General features: G+C 36.0%; 1 protein-coding gene and 1 pseudogene across 1 annotated transcript; both read right to left on the bottom strand.

Annotated features, from left to right (window-relative positions):
• Window positions 1-75: 75 nt before the first annotated feature.
• On the bottom strand, window positions 76-4,658 carry LOC114760329 (ERAD-associated E3 ubiquitin-protein ligase component HRD3A). The gene is made up of 6 exons (XM_028949588.1): window positions 4,048-4,658; window positions 2,857-3,348; window positions 2,079-2,294; window positions 1,251-1,574; window positions 896-1,138; window positions 76-545 (listed from the first exon to the last, which is right to left on the bottom strand). Exons 1-6 carry the CDS (start codon window positions 4,600-4,602, stop codon window positions 324-326), a joined length of 2,052 nt encoding a protein of 683 aa, XP_028805421.1. The 5' UTR covers window positions 4,603-4,658; the 3' UTR covers window positions 76-323.
• A 4,243-nt stretch (window positions 4,659-8,901) lies between these two features.
• On the bottom strand, window positions 8,902-18,425 carry LOC114760322 (uncharacterized; annotated as a pseudogene).
• Between the last annotated feature and the right edge of the window lie 197 nt (window positions 18,426-18,622).

Consider the following 18,622-nt stretch of genomic DNA (forward strand, 5'->3'; position numbering starts at 1 on the left):
AGTTGTGTGTAGTAGCAGCGCAAAAATAAGAGCCAAATGGTAATTGCAAGCAACGAGATAGCCTGGCGAGCTGAATGAGCAGCAAAAGAGAACTTTGAACCGTGCACCCCATTTTTTTCGTTTGCTGTTTAAAAACAGGACCAGTGTTACGTGTCATTGGCGATGCGCATCAGTCGTGTTAAATTTCTATGTAACTGCATCTCTATGATCTATGGTACATTTTAGCCTAGAAACTGGTTCCAAGAGAATGGAACAAAACTTGAGACCCTGTACAAGGCAATAGCACCAGCAAAAATAGCCTTGAAATGGCTAGCAGCAGCCTGTTAATTGGGAACAGGCATGGCGTGGTCGTGAGGGTGAGGTGGCTGAGCCATGTCTCCAGCTGCAACAGCAGCATGCCTCCTTTGCCTCTCACGGAGGTACAACACCGTTAGTAGACAAGCAAAGAGAGTAAGAATTGTAGCGTTGCCCTCCTCTAAAAGCACATTCTCCACCCATGCTTCCAATTTCGGGTAGACTTCAGGCAGTGAATCAATCACATCCACCTAATTGAACCAAAAAGCACCAGTGAGGATCTTAAGTGTGAATGGTTCTCGTCTGATTTCTGCGTGTGTTGTAGAACTTAAATTTCCACATTTTAAATAGAAAACAAAACTTGTAGATATCTGTTTTTCAAATAAAGGTGACTCTCAACATTTTTCAAGTAAAATGTGCGTAATATGCAAGGATGGATGATTTAATGAGTATAACAATTTGGTAGTTGAGAAGGCGAAGAAAGAAAACTCTGCATAAAAATCCGTCAAGCGCCCCCTATTAGCTCGTAAGCATGCAGTAAGCAAGATATTTTCTTTTTTAGTTAAAGAAAGAAAGAAAGAAAGAAAGAAAGAAGACCTACCAAGAAACCGTCAGCATAGTTCTTCCGAACCCACAAACTAGCAAGGGCGAGAGTGACGGGCAACTTTGCCGCGGGATCATGCTCTAGAGCTTCATCATAGTACCGCTTGGCCAGATGAAGATCAAATGGAAGTCCTAGGCCATGCTCATGCATATATCCCAGATTGAACATGGCTTGTGCATTAGATTGAGATTTGGCATGCATGTATGCCTCAGCAGCCCGTTCATAATCCCGGGCAGTACCCTGAGAGAAGGAAAAGGAGATGCAACAGATATATTAGAAAGACTAAAGAGAGTAAGCAGCATAAATTAACTGGTCAAAGCATGGATTCCTATTTCATCCCAAAATCACATACCCGACCATAGTAGTAAGCATCTCCAATTAGTAAAGCAGCATGTTCATTACCCTGCTCAGAGGCCTGCCACCACAGAGAATGTGCACGTTGATGCCTTTCTGCATCTGTACAAAATCCAGATTCACCCATGCACATGCTACTTTCCGCATATTTGTCAAGAATCCAAGCAGCATTACTCTGTGCGACCTCATAGCCCATCTCGGCCATTCTTGAATACAGCATAAATGCCTTGCCAATATCACCTTTCAAGTATGATTCAAGTGCCCACCTAGACAAAGAACTCCAGGGACCCCGTTCTGCAACTAGTTTGTACAGTGCAGTGGCCTAACACCCGAAAATCTCAAACTATTAACACTAGCAGGTATATTTATTAGCCGTGGTCATATATGATCATCATTAAGGAATAAACACAAGCAATTTGTTCTATTTTCTCCCAACATTTTACTCTGTTCTGCCTCAATTCTCTCTCTCTCTCTCTCGATTTCTCCTATTCCCCCACTTTCTTTCCCCCTTCCCCCTTGTCCTACATTAATATGACTGAAAGCAAGCACTAGAGCATTATAATCATAACTGACTAAACACCTATTCCCTGAAAAATAGGGTGCTATAATGATTTTTGGATCTTATGAAGTTATCCCCAACAATTCTAACTAGTTTTTAGTCATCTACTACATTGATGAGTACTCTTGATTTCAAGGAAGAGACGATTCAGTTTAACAAATGAACTGATCAAAGAATGGTGAAACAGTTAAAAATGAGAGTAAAGAAAGTATCGTCTAGGAAAACTACTCAGAATTTACATAAATACATGATAAATAAAGAATTTACCATGGGAATATTTTTCTTGAGCCCAACTCCAGTATGGAACATCTTCGCTAGCTGGTAAAATGCCTTTGGTTGACCGTTGTTAGCAGCCACTATAAAGTACTTACACGCCAATTTCACATCTCTTTTTACACCAATACCTTTGAGATACATGACACCCAGGTTATAGTGTCCACCAACCTCTTCATTATCAGCGGCCTTTTCAAAATACTCTTTTGCCTATTCACATGAGCGACAAAATATTGTCAAATTAACCACAACACACAAAGATGTGATAAAATGCTTAGAACACAACACCAATGATACAAGAACATGTCTCAGGGAAGATGTCATCCTATAGTTCTCCCCTTCACTAGACGCTGAATAAAAAACACTCTACGCATGCCATGTTTAGCCTCAATAGCCAATACTTATGCAAGAGAATTATATTAAATTCAATATTAGAATACCATAAATATTGCACTTTTAAATGAAACCAAACTTACCAAACAGAATGGACTTCCCATGGCTTGCAAGTTTCAAACCAAATAGAACAATCAATGGAGGGATCTCAACGTCAAATTTATATTGACAGCTTACAAGAATGTGGGTAGGAGAGAAAGAGAAAGAAGTGCTTCTCAATAAGAACGAAAAAGAATCAACAAATCTAATAGATAGGAAATGGAAAACGTGGGTACAAATCATGCAAACGTGGGTACAAATCATGCAATTTAAGCACAGCAAGACAAATAAATGTTAAGTCTACAGTTCAAGTATGCAAAGAGAGAAACTGTACGCTTACTTTTGTGTAATTCTTCTTATCCACCCCATATCCTTTTACGTACAAATACCCCATCCCATTATAAGCAGAATATAGTTGCTGTTTTGATGCAAGTGTAAGCCATTCCAGAGCTTTAGTGTAGTTCCTTTCAACACCTGCTCCCCTGGCATATATCTCTCCAAGAAGTTCCATTGACCTTGGTTCCCCCTTGTCCACAGCCTTCAAGAACCAAGATAAGGCCTTGGCATGATCACGCCTTAATCCTCGCAACCCAAAATAGTAAAACAGCCCAACTTTGTACATTGCTCCAGCATTTCCTTTCTGTGCTTGATATTCCAGTATCTGAAAGTCTTCATCCTCCTCACCTCTGGATTTTCTCAGAGCATCTTTATTCTCCTCAGCTCCATTATGGAGCCTAACTGGTTCAATGACCGGGGAATCTTTTGAAATTAAAAAGCTATTTACAGCAACTTCTGCCAATTCAGCATAAAGCTTTACTGCTTGCTCATACATCTGTGATTACAGAAAGCACAATAATTCATCAAATAAAACGAGCGTGACAAACAACACAGATCAAAGAGCTTCTCGTTATAGTTGTTGGTTATGATTGGCTGTAAAATCTTCAAGGGAAAGGAAAGGGAATGTGAGGAAAGATGACTTGTCTATCAGATTAAAAGATTAATAAAAAGGGGACAATGTTGAATGATAATAACCAAAATATAATAGACATTATTGTCTTGAAAAGAAATTGGTCTCAGTGCATCCCCTCTCCCTCGCCAATAATGGACCATGCTCACATGATCCATAGCCAACTGAAGAATCCTAGAAAGATGATTCCAGAACCATAATTCTACGACTGGAACACAATTTGTATCTTTCTTTCACTTTTTAGATTTCACTGCAACACTAACCAAAAGAGAACTGTTTTCAAACTAATCCACCATATTATAACCACCATTTACCAGTTTCCATTCTGCCAAAGGGAACAAGCCAAATGCCAGAACTGCTTCGGACAAGAAAATAGAGTTTACAGATTTTTCGCTAATAAGATCTGAGAACTTCAGCCTAGATAATGCCAATACGATCAAGTTAATTCTCTCATCTACCAAAAACAGAATGACGTGCACTGACGAATCTACAGGTTGTCAACAAATAGGAATTCACGATTAAAAAGAATAAACAAACGCAGCGCAAGAGCAAGTGATTCCTCACATCTTGACGCCTGTAAATATAAGCCAGGGCCATCTTAGACTGCATATTACCACCCTCCGCAGCAAAGTGATGATAGAGAAACGCCTTTGCTTTGTTCTTCTCTCTCATAAGGCCCATCCCGTACAAAAAACCGAGCACAGACTGCGCCGCTGGGTTCCCCAATTTTTCAGCCGCCTCGATCTCCCCAAAGGAATCCTCCATTAAACTCACATCACCCGAGCTAACCGCCGACATCATTTTGCGAAGGCCGGAGTAGTACAGCGCCTCACTCTCGATGCCTGATTCAGCAATAGTCGCCGTATCCGACTCGAAGATGGGGCGCCATGATCCCGGGTCGAGCTCCTCCTCGGACTTGTGGGAGTCGGAGTCACCAAACTCGTCCCACTCCGACACCGTGTCGGGATCGGTGGGCGGTTCGTCAGCGGAGGCGGGACCGTCCCTGAGGTCATCCTGAGAGAGGACAAGAACAAAGCGGCGGGCGGTGAGAGAAAGAGGGTAGAGCGAGAAAATGAGGACACAGAGGAAGAACTTGCAGCTGAGAGACCGTCGACGCATCGTCGGTATGAGAATTCAGGTGAGATCGGTGCCGAATACAGATTTTGCTTCGGAGAATCTATTGCTAATTTGCTATGACTGCACTGTAAGAAGTTCTGGAGATGTTAACTGTTATGGCCATGCCACGTATTCCACGTTCACCTGGCCAATAGTAATTAGCCAGGTCAGCATTTTGTGCCCCATTTTAACAATGTTAGACAAAAATTAATACATGAAAAATTAGCGCACTTACGTGGTTATATAATTGGGGTTTTTTTTGTTATTAATGCTTTTTTTTTACTAAATTTCAAATCTACTTAAAAATAAATAGTTTCAGCACATATGATTGGGTATCTATCATTTGGTCTGCCTTTGAACTATCTATCACCAATTAAGTCCTGAATTAATGAGAACCTTCTGTTTAAAATAAAAAAATTAGTTGAAGTTATTTATATATTCATTTTTTTAATTTTCAAAGTCACCATTAATCCAACTAAAATTACTATTTACATTAAGAGTGAAAGAAATAAGAATACTTTTAAAAATGCGTTATTAATGTTTCATTAAATTTTGCAAGGAATATTATATAAAGTACTTCTCCGATCCTTAATATATGACCTAATTAGAAGGTTAATTTTGGTCCTAAGTATAGAATCTATTCCTCATATTTATCATTTTTTCCCTAAATTACCCTTATTAAATAAGCAAATGCCACAATTACTTATTACTCATTAATAATACATCTATATATTTTATAAAGTAAGTGAGTACTTATTACTTATTAATTCCACACACATCAATTCTACCATTCTATATTTTTAATAAGATAATTTAAAATATTTTTTAAAAAATATTTTCATACAAATACCCATTCAAGGAGATTGGATTTTTTACCTCTGAAGAATAGCATAATAAAATATTAATCATATTATCTATTTTCTTTGTTGCTAGAATCTTCTATTTATATTTTACCCACTCAGATAGAAAAAATTCCTCCCAGAAGGAAGACAAAAAAATTAATTCTTTTTTTTAATAAACAGGGAAATTAAAAACGCACAACGAAACAGAAGCAAAACATTAAACATTGAAAATAAAATTTATTTGAAGAAGAAAACATTGATATTTTTTCCACTAAAAAGAGCCTACTCATAGTGAGCTACAATCAAATATTGTTGATATTGAATATAGTGATGGAAATCATGTTGATGATGTTGCTGTTGTTTGTGTTTAATTTGTGCTTTGTACGATTTATTCAATTTTGGACAATAGTTTATCAATGTTTAAGATAATAATTTGATTTGTTTAGTTTTGAAAATTTGGACAACCATTTAACATTTTGATTTATTAATATTAATGGCTTAATGCATGAATTTTATAAAATTTATTTTTTACTTCTATCCATATCAAAATATTAAAAAAAAAATTAAACGGGCCTAAAAGCCTACCAATCCAAGCCTGTTACTATAAGGGCTGGGTTTTGCAATACGGCTGCTTTTTGACATGAGGGTATAAATGGGTTAACCCCGTTCATTTTCCCAATATTAAGAACACCTATGCTTAGCACGGGCCCAGGGGGAGAACAAAGCCCAATTCCATAGTGAAATCATTGTTACTTCAACAAATATTTAGTGTTTGCCCACAAGCTGTTGGTTGAGACTTACAATAGTAGGCAGATTTACTGCGTAAGGAGAAAAATCCATGCTCAAATCCTGAAAAGCGTATTTGTTGAGAATACTTTAACTTTAATGCTCTTAGTTAATTTCAAACCTAAAATGACTTGAAGATATTCTAGGTTATAGGGGGATAAAAAAAAGTTTGGAGCTTGAAGATGAATCTCTAAGAGCATACAAATCCTCTAAACAGTTTTACTTCACAAGAAGAAGCAAATCCTCCACAACCGAAACAAACAAGGGTAAGAGGATCCTTGAAAAGAAAAGAAGGATTGCCCAAAGTTTAGAAGGGGCGAAAAGTCCTTCAAAGGGAAAGAAAGAAGAAAAAGAAGGTTGTTAACTCATATGAGGTCAAATACTCCAATAATTTTTTGAAGGTCATCGTTTGGTTGTTGAACCCAGTGAATATACTCCAAATTCAGGAGTTCAAACAAGTCCAAAGCATTAGTTATGTTATAATGAAAGAACTACTTTGGTAAAAAGAACTTAAAAACTGAATCGGAAAATTTATCTATAAAAATCAAATTAAAAGAAGAGTTAAGGTTTTAACCAAAAATCATTTATTTATTTATTAATAACTTAAAATATTAGGAAAGTTAAAATCACTCGTGATTGTGAACACTGTCACGGTTACATTTTATTGTTATTAGATAAATAAATCCCATACTGCAGAAATCCACCGTGGCCACTGGCAAATTACAACATCAACATCATTTCCCCCCACCTTTCTTTCCCAAAACATGGCAATATTTCCAGAGCAAGCATGAGGTACGGAAGCAAGCCCAGAGTGAGGAAGAAAGAATGTCAAATATAATCCGTTGAGCAATTCCATAATTCGCTTTGCATCCTGCCTGAAAATTGACAAACAAGTATTGAAAGTTATGGACGAGTACTATAATAGAAAAAACTGAAATATGAGAAGGGAAAAAATTGCTTTACGGTTTAAATATGACCCTCAACTTGGTAAAACTATTTACTGTCAGAAGTAATTATAGAATGCTACGTTATCAAGTGATTAGGCTTGATAAACCTCAGTTGGTTGCTCAGAAACTAACCAGAGCAATCCAAATAAGCAGTTGTTGTGCCTTCAGAACCAAACAACAATCTCGGGGCAATTAGCAGCAAAAGCAAACGACGAAAAGAAAGAAAGAAAGGGGGAAAAAATAAAGAACGACTTTAAATTCTGTAAAGTTACAAGTCTGCGAGGTGTTTCTAGAATAAGAGAGGGAAAGAGAGAAAAGAGGGAGTGGGTGGAATGAGAAGAAATGAATCCCTTGTATCCTCATTTTGTCACTCTCCATTTTCAGAAGAGTTTTAACTTTGGAGGATCAAATTTATCAAAAAAGGGGGAAATCAGTATTGGTCCCAAGGATAGAATGCAATTACCAAAATGTCCCATAACAAGTGAATGACAAGTGCAGGAAATAATAATAAAATTCATGCTGCTTACTTGGACTTTTTGATAATTATATTCCTTTCTTGGTATCTCATGATGATCTCTCTCATAGTGATTGTTTTAAAGAAGGAAGTAATTGATCATGAATCAACAATATTCCTAATTAGATGATGTCGTATAATCGACATCCATGGATAATCCTCACTTGTAAATTGGAAGGAATCAAGCTTTTCCTGCTGAACCAAACAGATGCATCTTCTCTGCAACCACGGCTTTCATGGCTTCCTTGCAGATTCCATAACATGGACAAGATCTTTCTGTGGGGTGTTCAGGGAGTCCATGTATGCCTTTCTCACTTCAGTGTTCACGTTGAACTTTTCTCACGCCAAGCTCTATGCATTTCTGTGAGAATCCAAGAAGCTCTTGCAACGTTAGCTATATAAACTGCAAAACTTACTTGAGCTGAATGCAACTATATTTTTGTGGACAAAAACTGTAAATATAAAAATAAAATAAAAAAAGTCGATGGAAGTTTTGCAACTGCACCTTGACTAGTTCTGGGACAAGCCAGAGGCACCGTGAAGGACCAGGAGAACTCCTTTTTAATGCTCAGAGCATGCATTCCTTAACATAGTTAAGTGTCAGAATAATTGAGTAGACAAGAACCACATCCAAATGACATGTTGAACAAAACCATATATAAGAATTAGAGTAATTTTTCTAACATTTTAGACAACCACGAACCAAGGTATGAAATACAAATTTGTGCTCTTTGAAATTTTAAATTATTTATTTTAACTTATACAGTGGAAAGAAGAAGAAGCCTTATCTTACTAAACAAGTGGGGTTGATGGGGTTGATACAGAGATCGATAATGTCATTTATTTTAAATTTATTTATCTAAACTTGTTCTTTGGAAACAATCAAAATTCATTGCTCGAAAGTTAAGCTATGGCTTTTACTTTTTACCCAGATACTGAGTTTATGCAAAGTAGGAATGAAAAAAGCTCATCACCTTGAGCAAATCAAATCTGAGATTTGGACCACTTGCAGGATACTTTCCATGTACATTTCCAATACATACAGCCAAAGCATCTATGCCAGTCTCATCAATGAATTTTTGCGCCTGATATCAAGGATATAAAGTGCAATGAATTTGTCAATATCAAGGAATACGGAAGGATAATTCTACCAGAGAGTAGATGGCAACCTTATCAACATCTGTAAACCTGGCTTCATATTCTTCAACGGTTTTTAAATCATCTTCTGTCCCTGATAACCTTCTAGCTCAGCTTCAACCAACATATCATTTGAGTGGGCCAAGAATGAAATAAATTTAGTATATGCCACATTTTCTTCAAAGGAAAGATGTGACCCATCAACCATTACAGAGTCGAATCCTGGATGTTGCATTGACAACTCGAGTTCAACTTGGAGTCCAAAATGAAGATAATAAGGTGCAATTTCTAACTACTGATCATGATAAATCATATTTAATAAAGTGAGACGTCGGAAGAATAATTACCAGCTCAAGAGCTTCCACAAGTTCTTGCCTCGAAGTTCCATGATCAAAGTGAACTGTAATGGGAACCTGACAAATTTATAAAACTAAATTTAGTAACTAAGCAAATTACGTTTGTTTGAACTTTGTGCCATTCAGATAATCTTCAATCAATTGTATAATCAATATGATAGAAAATGAACATTTAACAATAAATTGGCTCAATTTAATCGCCTCCATTTTTATGCTATGTTTAATTTGGTCCTGACAGTTTAGAAGTTAGTAAAAGGGTCCCAAAGTTCTTTTAAGTATTCAAGTTGGCCGCTAATATCAAACAGTCACCACAGTGATTAAGTTTGTCGAGGTAGTCAACTATGTGTCATTTTAACATTCTGAATACGCATAATTTATGTTAATAAAGCAGGTTAAGGTAGAGGGAGCGGAATTCAATGCAAGTGTAGCATGTGATGTCACCCAGATTAAGTGGCTAGAGTGGGCAAGTTGGCACATGATTTGCCTAGTTATCAGAACAGACAGCATACTAGAAGATTTATTGAGATGGACTAGATATAAAAATTTCAAACTCTTGAGATCTAAATTAATGCTCCTAAAGATCAGGAACCAAATTAAATAGAGTAGAAGGTAATTTAAAGTAATTTATCATAAAAGAGAATAGGTGGGGAAAAAAAAAATTCAAAAACTTCAGATGATAGACAGTGAAAACAAACGGTTTTTTCCCTTTCCCAATATCGCACACACATTTAGTAAATAATAGCTGCTTTCAAATTTACCTTCATTGTTTTATGATACGCTATAGTTTCCTTTACTTCAAGGGTTCAACCTCAGTACAGGAAATTTCTCATATTTATTCAAACGCCACAAAGAACTTTAAATATATTTTCTTTACATATTTCCATTTGTTTCAAATAATGGAATGCCACTTACACTTGCTTGCTCAGCAGCGGCAATGCAACCAGAAACCAAAGGAAGTCCTCCTTGCTTCAAGGCACCAGGATGGATCTGAAAATTATTTCATTCAATGCCCGTTTAGAAGCATTCAAATTTTTGCGATAAACAAGAAGAAATTACAAGAATTTCAGAATATCAGAAGTAACAAATATTTAAGAGATGCACATACTACGAGAAGTGAGAACAAAGATAAATACATAAAAGACAACCATTAACGAATTTGCATGAAGCTTAGTAGCTTCAAACATATTGTTATTTATCTCTATTGGTCATAATAAGAAAATGGGACACACTAATCATATTTTAAACTGATGCCTCCAGACCTGTAATATAGCAGGACTTCGTTCTTCCTCTGCAGCAGAGATAACAGCCTGAACTCCTTCCAAATTATAAACGTTAAATGCTCCAACAGCATATTCTCCATTTTCTGCATTCTAAATTCCCAGTAAAAATTTTTTTAAAATGTCAACATGAAAGGGAATCAAGTTAAAAAACTTGAATAAGATGGTTTTTACTCTAAGAAGTTCTTTTGTTGATGAAAGTTTGACTGGACGAGTCCAGGACTTCACAACTTCTGCCAATGCTCTGCTGTCGCCAACATTACCTAATAGGAAGATTATCATTGGTAATTAAAGAAGAAATCTATTGAAGATGAAAGGAAATACAGGATTTGGAAGCATCATATGCTCATTTAGCTGGAAACTGTAGGACAGAAAATTAAAGAAAAGCCAATACTTAATTTACCAGGGAAAACAATGTAGGGAATTCCTGGATGTCTACTTTCAGGTCCTAATTGCCACAAGGGAATTCCAGCAAGTGCTTGTCCAACTATCTTGGCACATCTTGCACCAAGAGCTTTTGTAGCCAGGTCTGAAGAGGTTATTCCTCCCTAGACAAGGTACCACTGGTTAGTGTTTAAATGGGAATTTGGACTAGTATTGAGGCCCCAGACACAATTTCGGATTTAATGCCAAAAAGAAGGTGCAATTGTGTTACTGTGACTTGAAAGGAGACAAATAGGAGGAGGCTAGTTTAATGAGAAGGTTCTAAATGTTAGCTTTTATCTGAATAAAGTATTGAAAAACAGTAATACTATCAAAGGAATAAAACGTTTTCTTTCATTTGTATGCTACCAGATATCAACTCGGCTTGATTACCAATAGACCTGTACTAAATCTCAATGACCACTATACAATTCTCAAGGAAATCAAACATCTGATGGGCATCACTAACAAGATTACGTTGTTGGTAACAGCTAGGGGAAGATCAGCCCAAAAAGGATTGCATTTCCATACAAAGTAGTGCCTGGTTTTCAAATAGGTGAAAGGATAATACGACAAGGAAATATCATGTTTTCGGTTTGAAAATGGCAGTGTACTAAGTCATTTAAACATAGAATACCTTTGCAAGAATATACCGAGGTCTGATAGTGATCCGTTTCACTATTTCCACCAAAGCAGAACTCACTTTAAAATTAATGGCCAAACTCTCAGAGGCAGCTGCACATTTAAGAAAAAGATCAGGAAGTTTAGATAAATAACATAATCCATGAGTCAAGAAAGAAATGGACAGAAAAAAGAAAGAAAGAGAAAAACGGATAGAGACTAACTTTTCCCAGTTATGAGATTCCGACTGGTCACTATAAGAGTGTCTTTTTGAGCCTTGAGATATACATCTGCTAATTCAGCTGTTCTATTGATTTCCTCCTCCCTGTCTTCTGCATGCCTCATGGCAAGTTTTTCAACTGATACCTATTGCAAAGAAACTTTTCTCAGATACTTGCAAGTTACAACAGAAAATATACTTAAAAACACGCGTGTCTGCACAAGGCAACAGAACTAATGCTTTAAAAGTGTGTATGAAAAAAGCTTTAATAAATATCCAGTTTTCATTCATGACAGATCCACAACTAACAATTAATAATCACCTCAATGCTTTTTAAGAAACTGACCGCACTGGGTTTAAGCTCTTGTACCTGTGGATTACAAGATATGATGAAATGAGGAAATAAACATTCTAGGAAGATTTAATTCAATAATTCATCCTATATTTGCTTCGCCAACCTGTTTTGTTGTTTTTGGAACATAAGAAACACAACTATCAAACCCCCATTCTTTTCTCTGCTTATCCCTAGATCCCTAGGCAGTATTGGAGCCTTAGGATGATTCCAATGTGAGCAGAAACAAAACTTGCAGCAGTGCGACACAAGAAGCGTTTTCCCATCAATTCAGCCTGTTAAGAAGACAACATGTTACAACAAAAACATGTATCTTGTATAAAAAAATTCCAAAACAGAATGATAAATATGAAATTTGCCTTGATCATTCCCAGTGCAAAAACAGCCATGTCTCTTTCACTAGCGGCATTAACAATACATGTTGACCCCTGCGTCATACAATAGATAAGTGCATAGAAAATGTAGTTACTGATCTATCATAAATCACCAGGAGTAAGTAAAATATCATTTCTAATTTTACTTCAGTGTTGAAGTCAGCTGTGCACATGCAGATGTGCCAAGCATTATGAAGTCATGATGGGAGACAAAATTAAAATGATATATATGCAATACTGGTTTTAACTTCTATATTCGGTGTCAAAATACCCTTCTCTCCAGTCGCAAGAAAGAGAGTTACAGCATAAATAATCTCACACAGAGAGGAAATCAACTGCTGAAAATGACAGGAATGCAGAGTCTCACGCACAAAGATCGCTAACAAAAAAAAAAAACACACTGAAAACAGAAAAGACAACAATGAAGAAAGAATCCTTCATCCACCAAAACATGGTGTTCAAGATACCAGGCCCTCTCCTTCACAAAACCAAAATCTTTCTGCTTCCTAACAAATCTCCAAAACCCCTTAATATACCAATCCAATGCTACTCTCTCTCATCCAGCTCACCGCACTTACATCACAGGTGACAGTTGCAGCTCCCAACTCTCTTTCTCTTCCCTATGGTTAGCCTCTGTGCTCTCTTTGTCTTTATTCTCTTGCCATAGCCCTTAACCAACTAGGCCCAAAAAAACTACAGGTCCATCAAATGTTTGTTTTAATTGTTTTATAAATTGAGTTATTTTATATCCCTGTTTCTGCCGCACAGATTAGGTGATAGTAGTTCTCTTTTTGAATATCTTGGGATTTACTGAATCTAAGAGGCTGGTTTTTATATTTCCTGATTCAATCAACTTACCTGTCTGTTAACTTCTTTTGAATTGGAAAATACAGCAGGGTCACTCTCTCTGGTTTACTATAAGTATTAGCACATGCAGAAATAGTTCATTAAAAATAAGGTATCTGCAATTTTCTGTACCTTCCGCAACTTGCATAGACACTCACAAACTGCATCTGGTCCTCCTTTCCTCAGAAGTGAATAGAGATAGAAACAACAGCAGACGCTGGTATCCGTCCACCTGTTTTCCTCTACCCACTACATACAATTAAGTTTTTAGCAATAATATGAAAAGAGTCTAACCAAGAATCAAGCAGACAGTGTGATTTTTACCTCACGGAGGTTTGAAGATTTATAGCCAAAGGCGGCATCCTTGGCAAACTCTGTGTCCCCGCGGGAAGAAGCCTACAGAGAAAAAGTTAAGAAGTCAGAGCTACATCTTAAAGCAAAATCAACATATCTCATAACTGAAAATAAATGGCAAGACATACATATCAGCATCTGCAACATAATGTATGTCTTCGATGGTAAAACGACCTCCTTGAAGGAAAAAATGGACAAATGATCCATGCGTCCATTTCACCTAAAACAGAAACAACAGCATCTGCTTCCTGTACTCAAAAGCAAACAGTATCAGTTAACTCTTGATTTAAAACACATGATTCGATAGCATTTATTATAACATGCTTGTTGAACTTTAACTTACATCTGGAAAATGACCTCGCAAAGTTGAATCACCCTCAAAACTACTGTGTAATCAGTGTTTTGAACTGAATTTGCTGCAGCATCTAGATTTTGGCATATATCTTTTATCAATGCACTAGCCTGTCAAAGATCAAGAGTAAACTAGAGAGCTTGATCGAAGTCATCTTCATGAGAACTAAAGATATAAAAGACGAACTCGACAAAATGATTTCACAAGGTTTTGAGCGCCGTTGTGGTCAATACTAAGCTAACTTTTGCAGCAAATATAACTTTTCAAAATGTTACTCAGCTCCAGTCTAGCATGTCATTTATGAACATTAGCTCTTCAGATTTAAATGACTGGGGATAATAATTATCCCTGCCCCTGGGGATTTCTCCACATATGGATGCACATGGGAGGAATTTCTCTCGGGGACAGCAAGAAGGGCAAACTCACCCCCCACCAAAACTTATTCAAACACTTTGTGAGAGTGTGGTGTACCTATGTTTATCTTAATCTTAATATTAGTAACCTTGCATAGAATTTGTACTTATAAAATTTTTAGTATCTATGTTTAGGATAGTATTAAGGTTATATTGTTTTATTTTTTCAAAATTAAATTCTAAAAATGTTATTGAGGAATTAACCTCCTCTAAACTGAATGAGGACCAGGGCCAGGAACCTACCAAATAACAGAACAAAATATTGATTTATCTTGCATTATATTTTTTTAATTGAATACTTTGCCGATTTAGCTTAATTTTAACTTGGAAAAGAAAAGACCAGATCCCTTTTCATTTGAATAGATAAAAGCTTTATATATTATTGCCATATTTGAGCGAAATTTTTACCTTCTCTGAACTCAGAGACCTTGAATTTGTCAAAATGAAAAGCACTTAGGACTTTTTTAAAACTGCCCAATCAATGATTCAATATTCCTGCAAAGAAAGATGAAAAAATTTGAGTAACTTGAGATTTTCCAGGTGGTGAAAGATCTTCCTATGAACTGTCAGCTCAATCTCAGAAAGAAAGTAATATTCAAAGATAAGTGGCTAGACAATAGTACCAATAAATTACCACATTTTAAATTTGTAATCGGTATTTTTTAAGAGATAATATTCAGAGTAGCACTGACTCTGCCAATTAATTAGATGTGATAAAAGACAGGCAAAAGATAAACTTACCATTCTGTTAATACTTCAATATCGTGTACAGTTGTGTTTCCTGTTGGATCATCATCCAGAACAACCAAAGTCTTGGAATTGCTTTCATTTGCTTTTGTATATCAAGAAGAGGATCATGTGGCCACTCAGAAGGAAGAGATTTCAAAACAGCTTCTTTCTTAAGTGCAGAAAGTTTTCCTTCAACTTTAACACCCGTTAATGTCTCATAAACTGAGAGAAATGTCCAGAAAGTCCTTAAGAAGTGCAGTACAAAGCTCCCTGAATCATTGTGGAACAAGTAAACTTTGATAACATGTACATATCATTTCGAGAAGAGAATGGAAATAGGGACAAATCTCAGTTTTATCATTTTCTTGACAAAATATTATCTTATAATTTGAGGATCATCAGATTTATCCAAAGGAAAAAAACATGTATTTTACTGTATTATTGCTGATGCAGGCCTGGAGGGAAATTGCGAGAGAATAGAGGATCATATGAGGAAGGAAGAAGGTAAGAAATGAACGGAAAACCAAACTTGAATAGCATAGCAGATTTTCTTTGACATTACCAATTGTATCGAGACCTGGCACTAATCTTTATTCATAAAAAGGCAGTGGAGAGGAAAAATAAATTAACCAATAAGACCAGGGAGGGTAACAAGAAAATTAAAAAGAAAAACAGAAGAGCTAAAAGAAAACTATGGCTCAACAATCCTAATGAAGCATCCCGCTCTAGCAGATAGCAGCTTCTTAAGCAGCCGTAGACATAATAATTTTTTCCCTTTTATAATATATCTGATGTCAATTATAAAATGAAAAAATGTTTTGCTTACCCACCCCAAAAAGGAGTTTCAGGATACAGATTAGAATGAGAAGAAGTGTGCATTAAAAATATTTCAGTTGAAAACCCTAACAACTGACATATTAACCCAAATAATAACATACCGACCCCACGTAAATGTGTACCATTACTTGCTAGTTAAATTTATGAATGATTTCAAGATTCTAGTCTCACCAAATTTTAATTTTAATTAATACAATGTCAGGATCAGAATGACCATGAAGATATCAACACAGAGTCTACATATAAATATTTAGAATTGTTTAGCTCATTATATCCTTCATTTGGACAATCTTCTACTAATTAAAGAGTTCCATCAAAACTTCAGAAAATAACATCTTAAGATGTACCATCGTTAATTGAGTGAATCATTTTGCCTTAACAAGAAAAGAAAAAATTGGACAATTGAGCAACCAAGATATCAAACGTGGAGCTGTAGTTTATAATCATATAATATGCCAATATATTAGATAAGTGTATGGGGATGCTGAGAAGGAAACATGCCAAACTTTGTTATACTTAAAGACCGATTGCATCCTCAAAGCATTTCGTGATTTAAAACAAATTAAGAACTGAACTCTAGAGTCCTCTCTTGACTGATAACTTGCTCATACCTTAACTACACCAGATCATCTTGCCGACCCCAACAGCAGCAGAACCTGCAGCATAGCTTAAAAATTTATTCAAGCATTAAATATGGTGTGCAATTGTAAAGCAATTTCATTAGGAAAAGAAGAAGACAATGAAATAAAAGGAAGGATGATAAGATATTATCCTAAAAAGACAACGAAATGAAAGGCGTGGCCACAAAATTTGTTGAAATTTATTAAGTCAATTTCTACCATAACATAACATTATGAATATTGTAATGTATGGTTTGGAATAATGGGATGCATCACGTCTTACGTGGAAAACTAAGAATATCCGCAGTCATTCGACTTCTGCTTGAAAAATAAAATCACAAAGAAATGGATGTAGCATTTACTCTGTAAGCCATTACATTAAATGGATAAGCTATTTCAACAGCCCATGTTGTTTATTACCAAGTTATTTCCATTTTTTCCTCACCTCTTCCTCTATTTTAGTTTATGGTGATCTAAAATAAAGAAATACTTGAAAAAAAATAAAAAAAAAGCATTTGCTGCAACTTCATTTTTTTCCTATTATACAGAGCCGTAGGCTTGTAGTATAATCATAAGCTGAAAGGAAAAGGGGGGCAAGGACCGTACACATCACAAAACACTGAAGTAATACACAGCACCTGACAAATACAGTTGATGAGCAGCCGACGATAAATGAAGTGGAACTTTCAGAGAAGATGCTTCACGTGTGACAATGCCCTGCGGATAAAAAATATATATTATTACAATGGTAAATTGATGTTGTGTAAAGTGTTACCCACTGAAGCTTAATATAGTGCAAAGATAGATTAATTCTATCTCTAACCAAGCCTTCACAAGATATCAATTGCTGAATAGGGGGTGTAATCATTATCTAACATGTGTGGGACACGATTTTCAAACATCCTGCAATATCAAACACCACTCAGATTAGCAATAAGCTTTTATCTTTGAATCTAACATCCTGTAATCATTATCTAAGGAATCAATGAAGCCATAATCCTCATAATACATAAGTAACTAATCTAGCGTATAGAAAATAAAATAAATATACGTTGATGTGAAAGGGGGAAAAAACCATGTTAGAAGAGCTTCTCTACAGTTAAAGACTCGACTTAAATCCAAATTAGCTTGTAGCACCAGATACCAGATGGTTGTTTCAAAAAGAATATCTAGCGTACAAGACCAAAAGCAACATAAAAGCTCACATAAAACCTGAAGCACAGCAAAAGATTAAATATTTTCAGAAAACTACAAGGCATGGAGAAAATTTGCTAGCAATTAAGTATTTAATAAACCCTCATAAAATAGTAATTAGAAAAGAAACCAGAAGCATATTTTATTTTGGGCCTGCTGAAGGTGGGAGAGGGGAGAGAGAACACATACCAGGATGTTCCCCCACTGTTTGTGATAAAGTCAAACAACACTCTTGTATTTAGACCCAAGCGAGCTCCAAAAGCCATTGCCTCAGCAGCCGATGCTATATGAACGCCAGCAAGCAATTGGTTGACCATCTTTATAACGCTGAGAAACAAAATATATAGAACGACTTTTATTATGTTTGTCCACTTGTTTCATGCATGTAGAGAGATAAATTAGGCACAAAGGTATCTGCTAAAAAATATTGAGGCAGAGAGATTGACTTGTAAAAATCAAAATTACCTTCCAGAGCCACATCTACCCTTGATAACATAAAGCTTTTCACTCAGTGCTGATTACAGGAACAAAGTTAAATATTGAGTTATGTCTGAAATTAACTGCAAGACTATATATTCAATTCTATGCCGAGCAATTATTACCTGCTAAGACTAATCCAGCACTTGTAAGAGCTCATCGGTCCTGAAGCCATTATCGGAGGGACATACATGAACTCAATGATTTAGTCAACAAAGTCAAAGAAGTAATTTTCATCAAAGCCAAGGAGGTATTTCCCAACCGTAAGAGTTCCATATGAGGCCCTTTCACACCACCAAAAAAGGGGCATTACCACTTCAAATCCTTACCTTCATCTGTGATGTTTTCATGT

This window comes from Neltuma alba, unplaced genomic scaffold (genome assembly GCF_004799145.2).
Source record: "Neltuma alba isolate B1F8T4 unplaced genomic scaffold, ASM479914v2 tig00010970_pilon, whole genome shotgun sequence".
NCBI classification, from domain to species: Eukaryota; Viridiplantae; Streptophyta; class Magnoliopsida; order Fabales; family Fabaceae; genus Neltuma; species Neltuma alba.

Excerpts from the sequence above, each read along its gene's own strand:
- LOC114760329 (XM_028949588.1), bottom strand. The coding sequence starts at position 4,602 with ATGCGTCGACGGTCTCTCAGCTGCAAGTTCTTCCTCTGTGTCCTCATT. Across the intron at positions 3,349-4,047 it reads ATATTTACAGGCGTCAAGAT|ATGTATGAGCAAGCAGTAAA; the intron begins GTGAGGAATCAC and ends CTGTAATCACAG. Across the intron at positions 546-895 it reads ACTATGCTGACGGTTTCTTG|GTGGATGTGATTGATTCACT; the intron begins GTAGGTCTTCTT and ends TGGTTCAATTAG.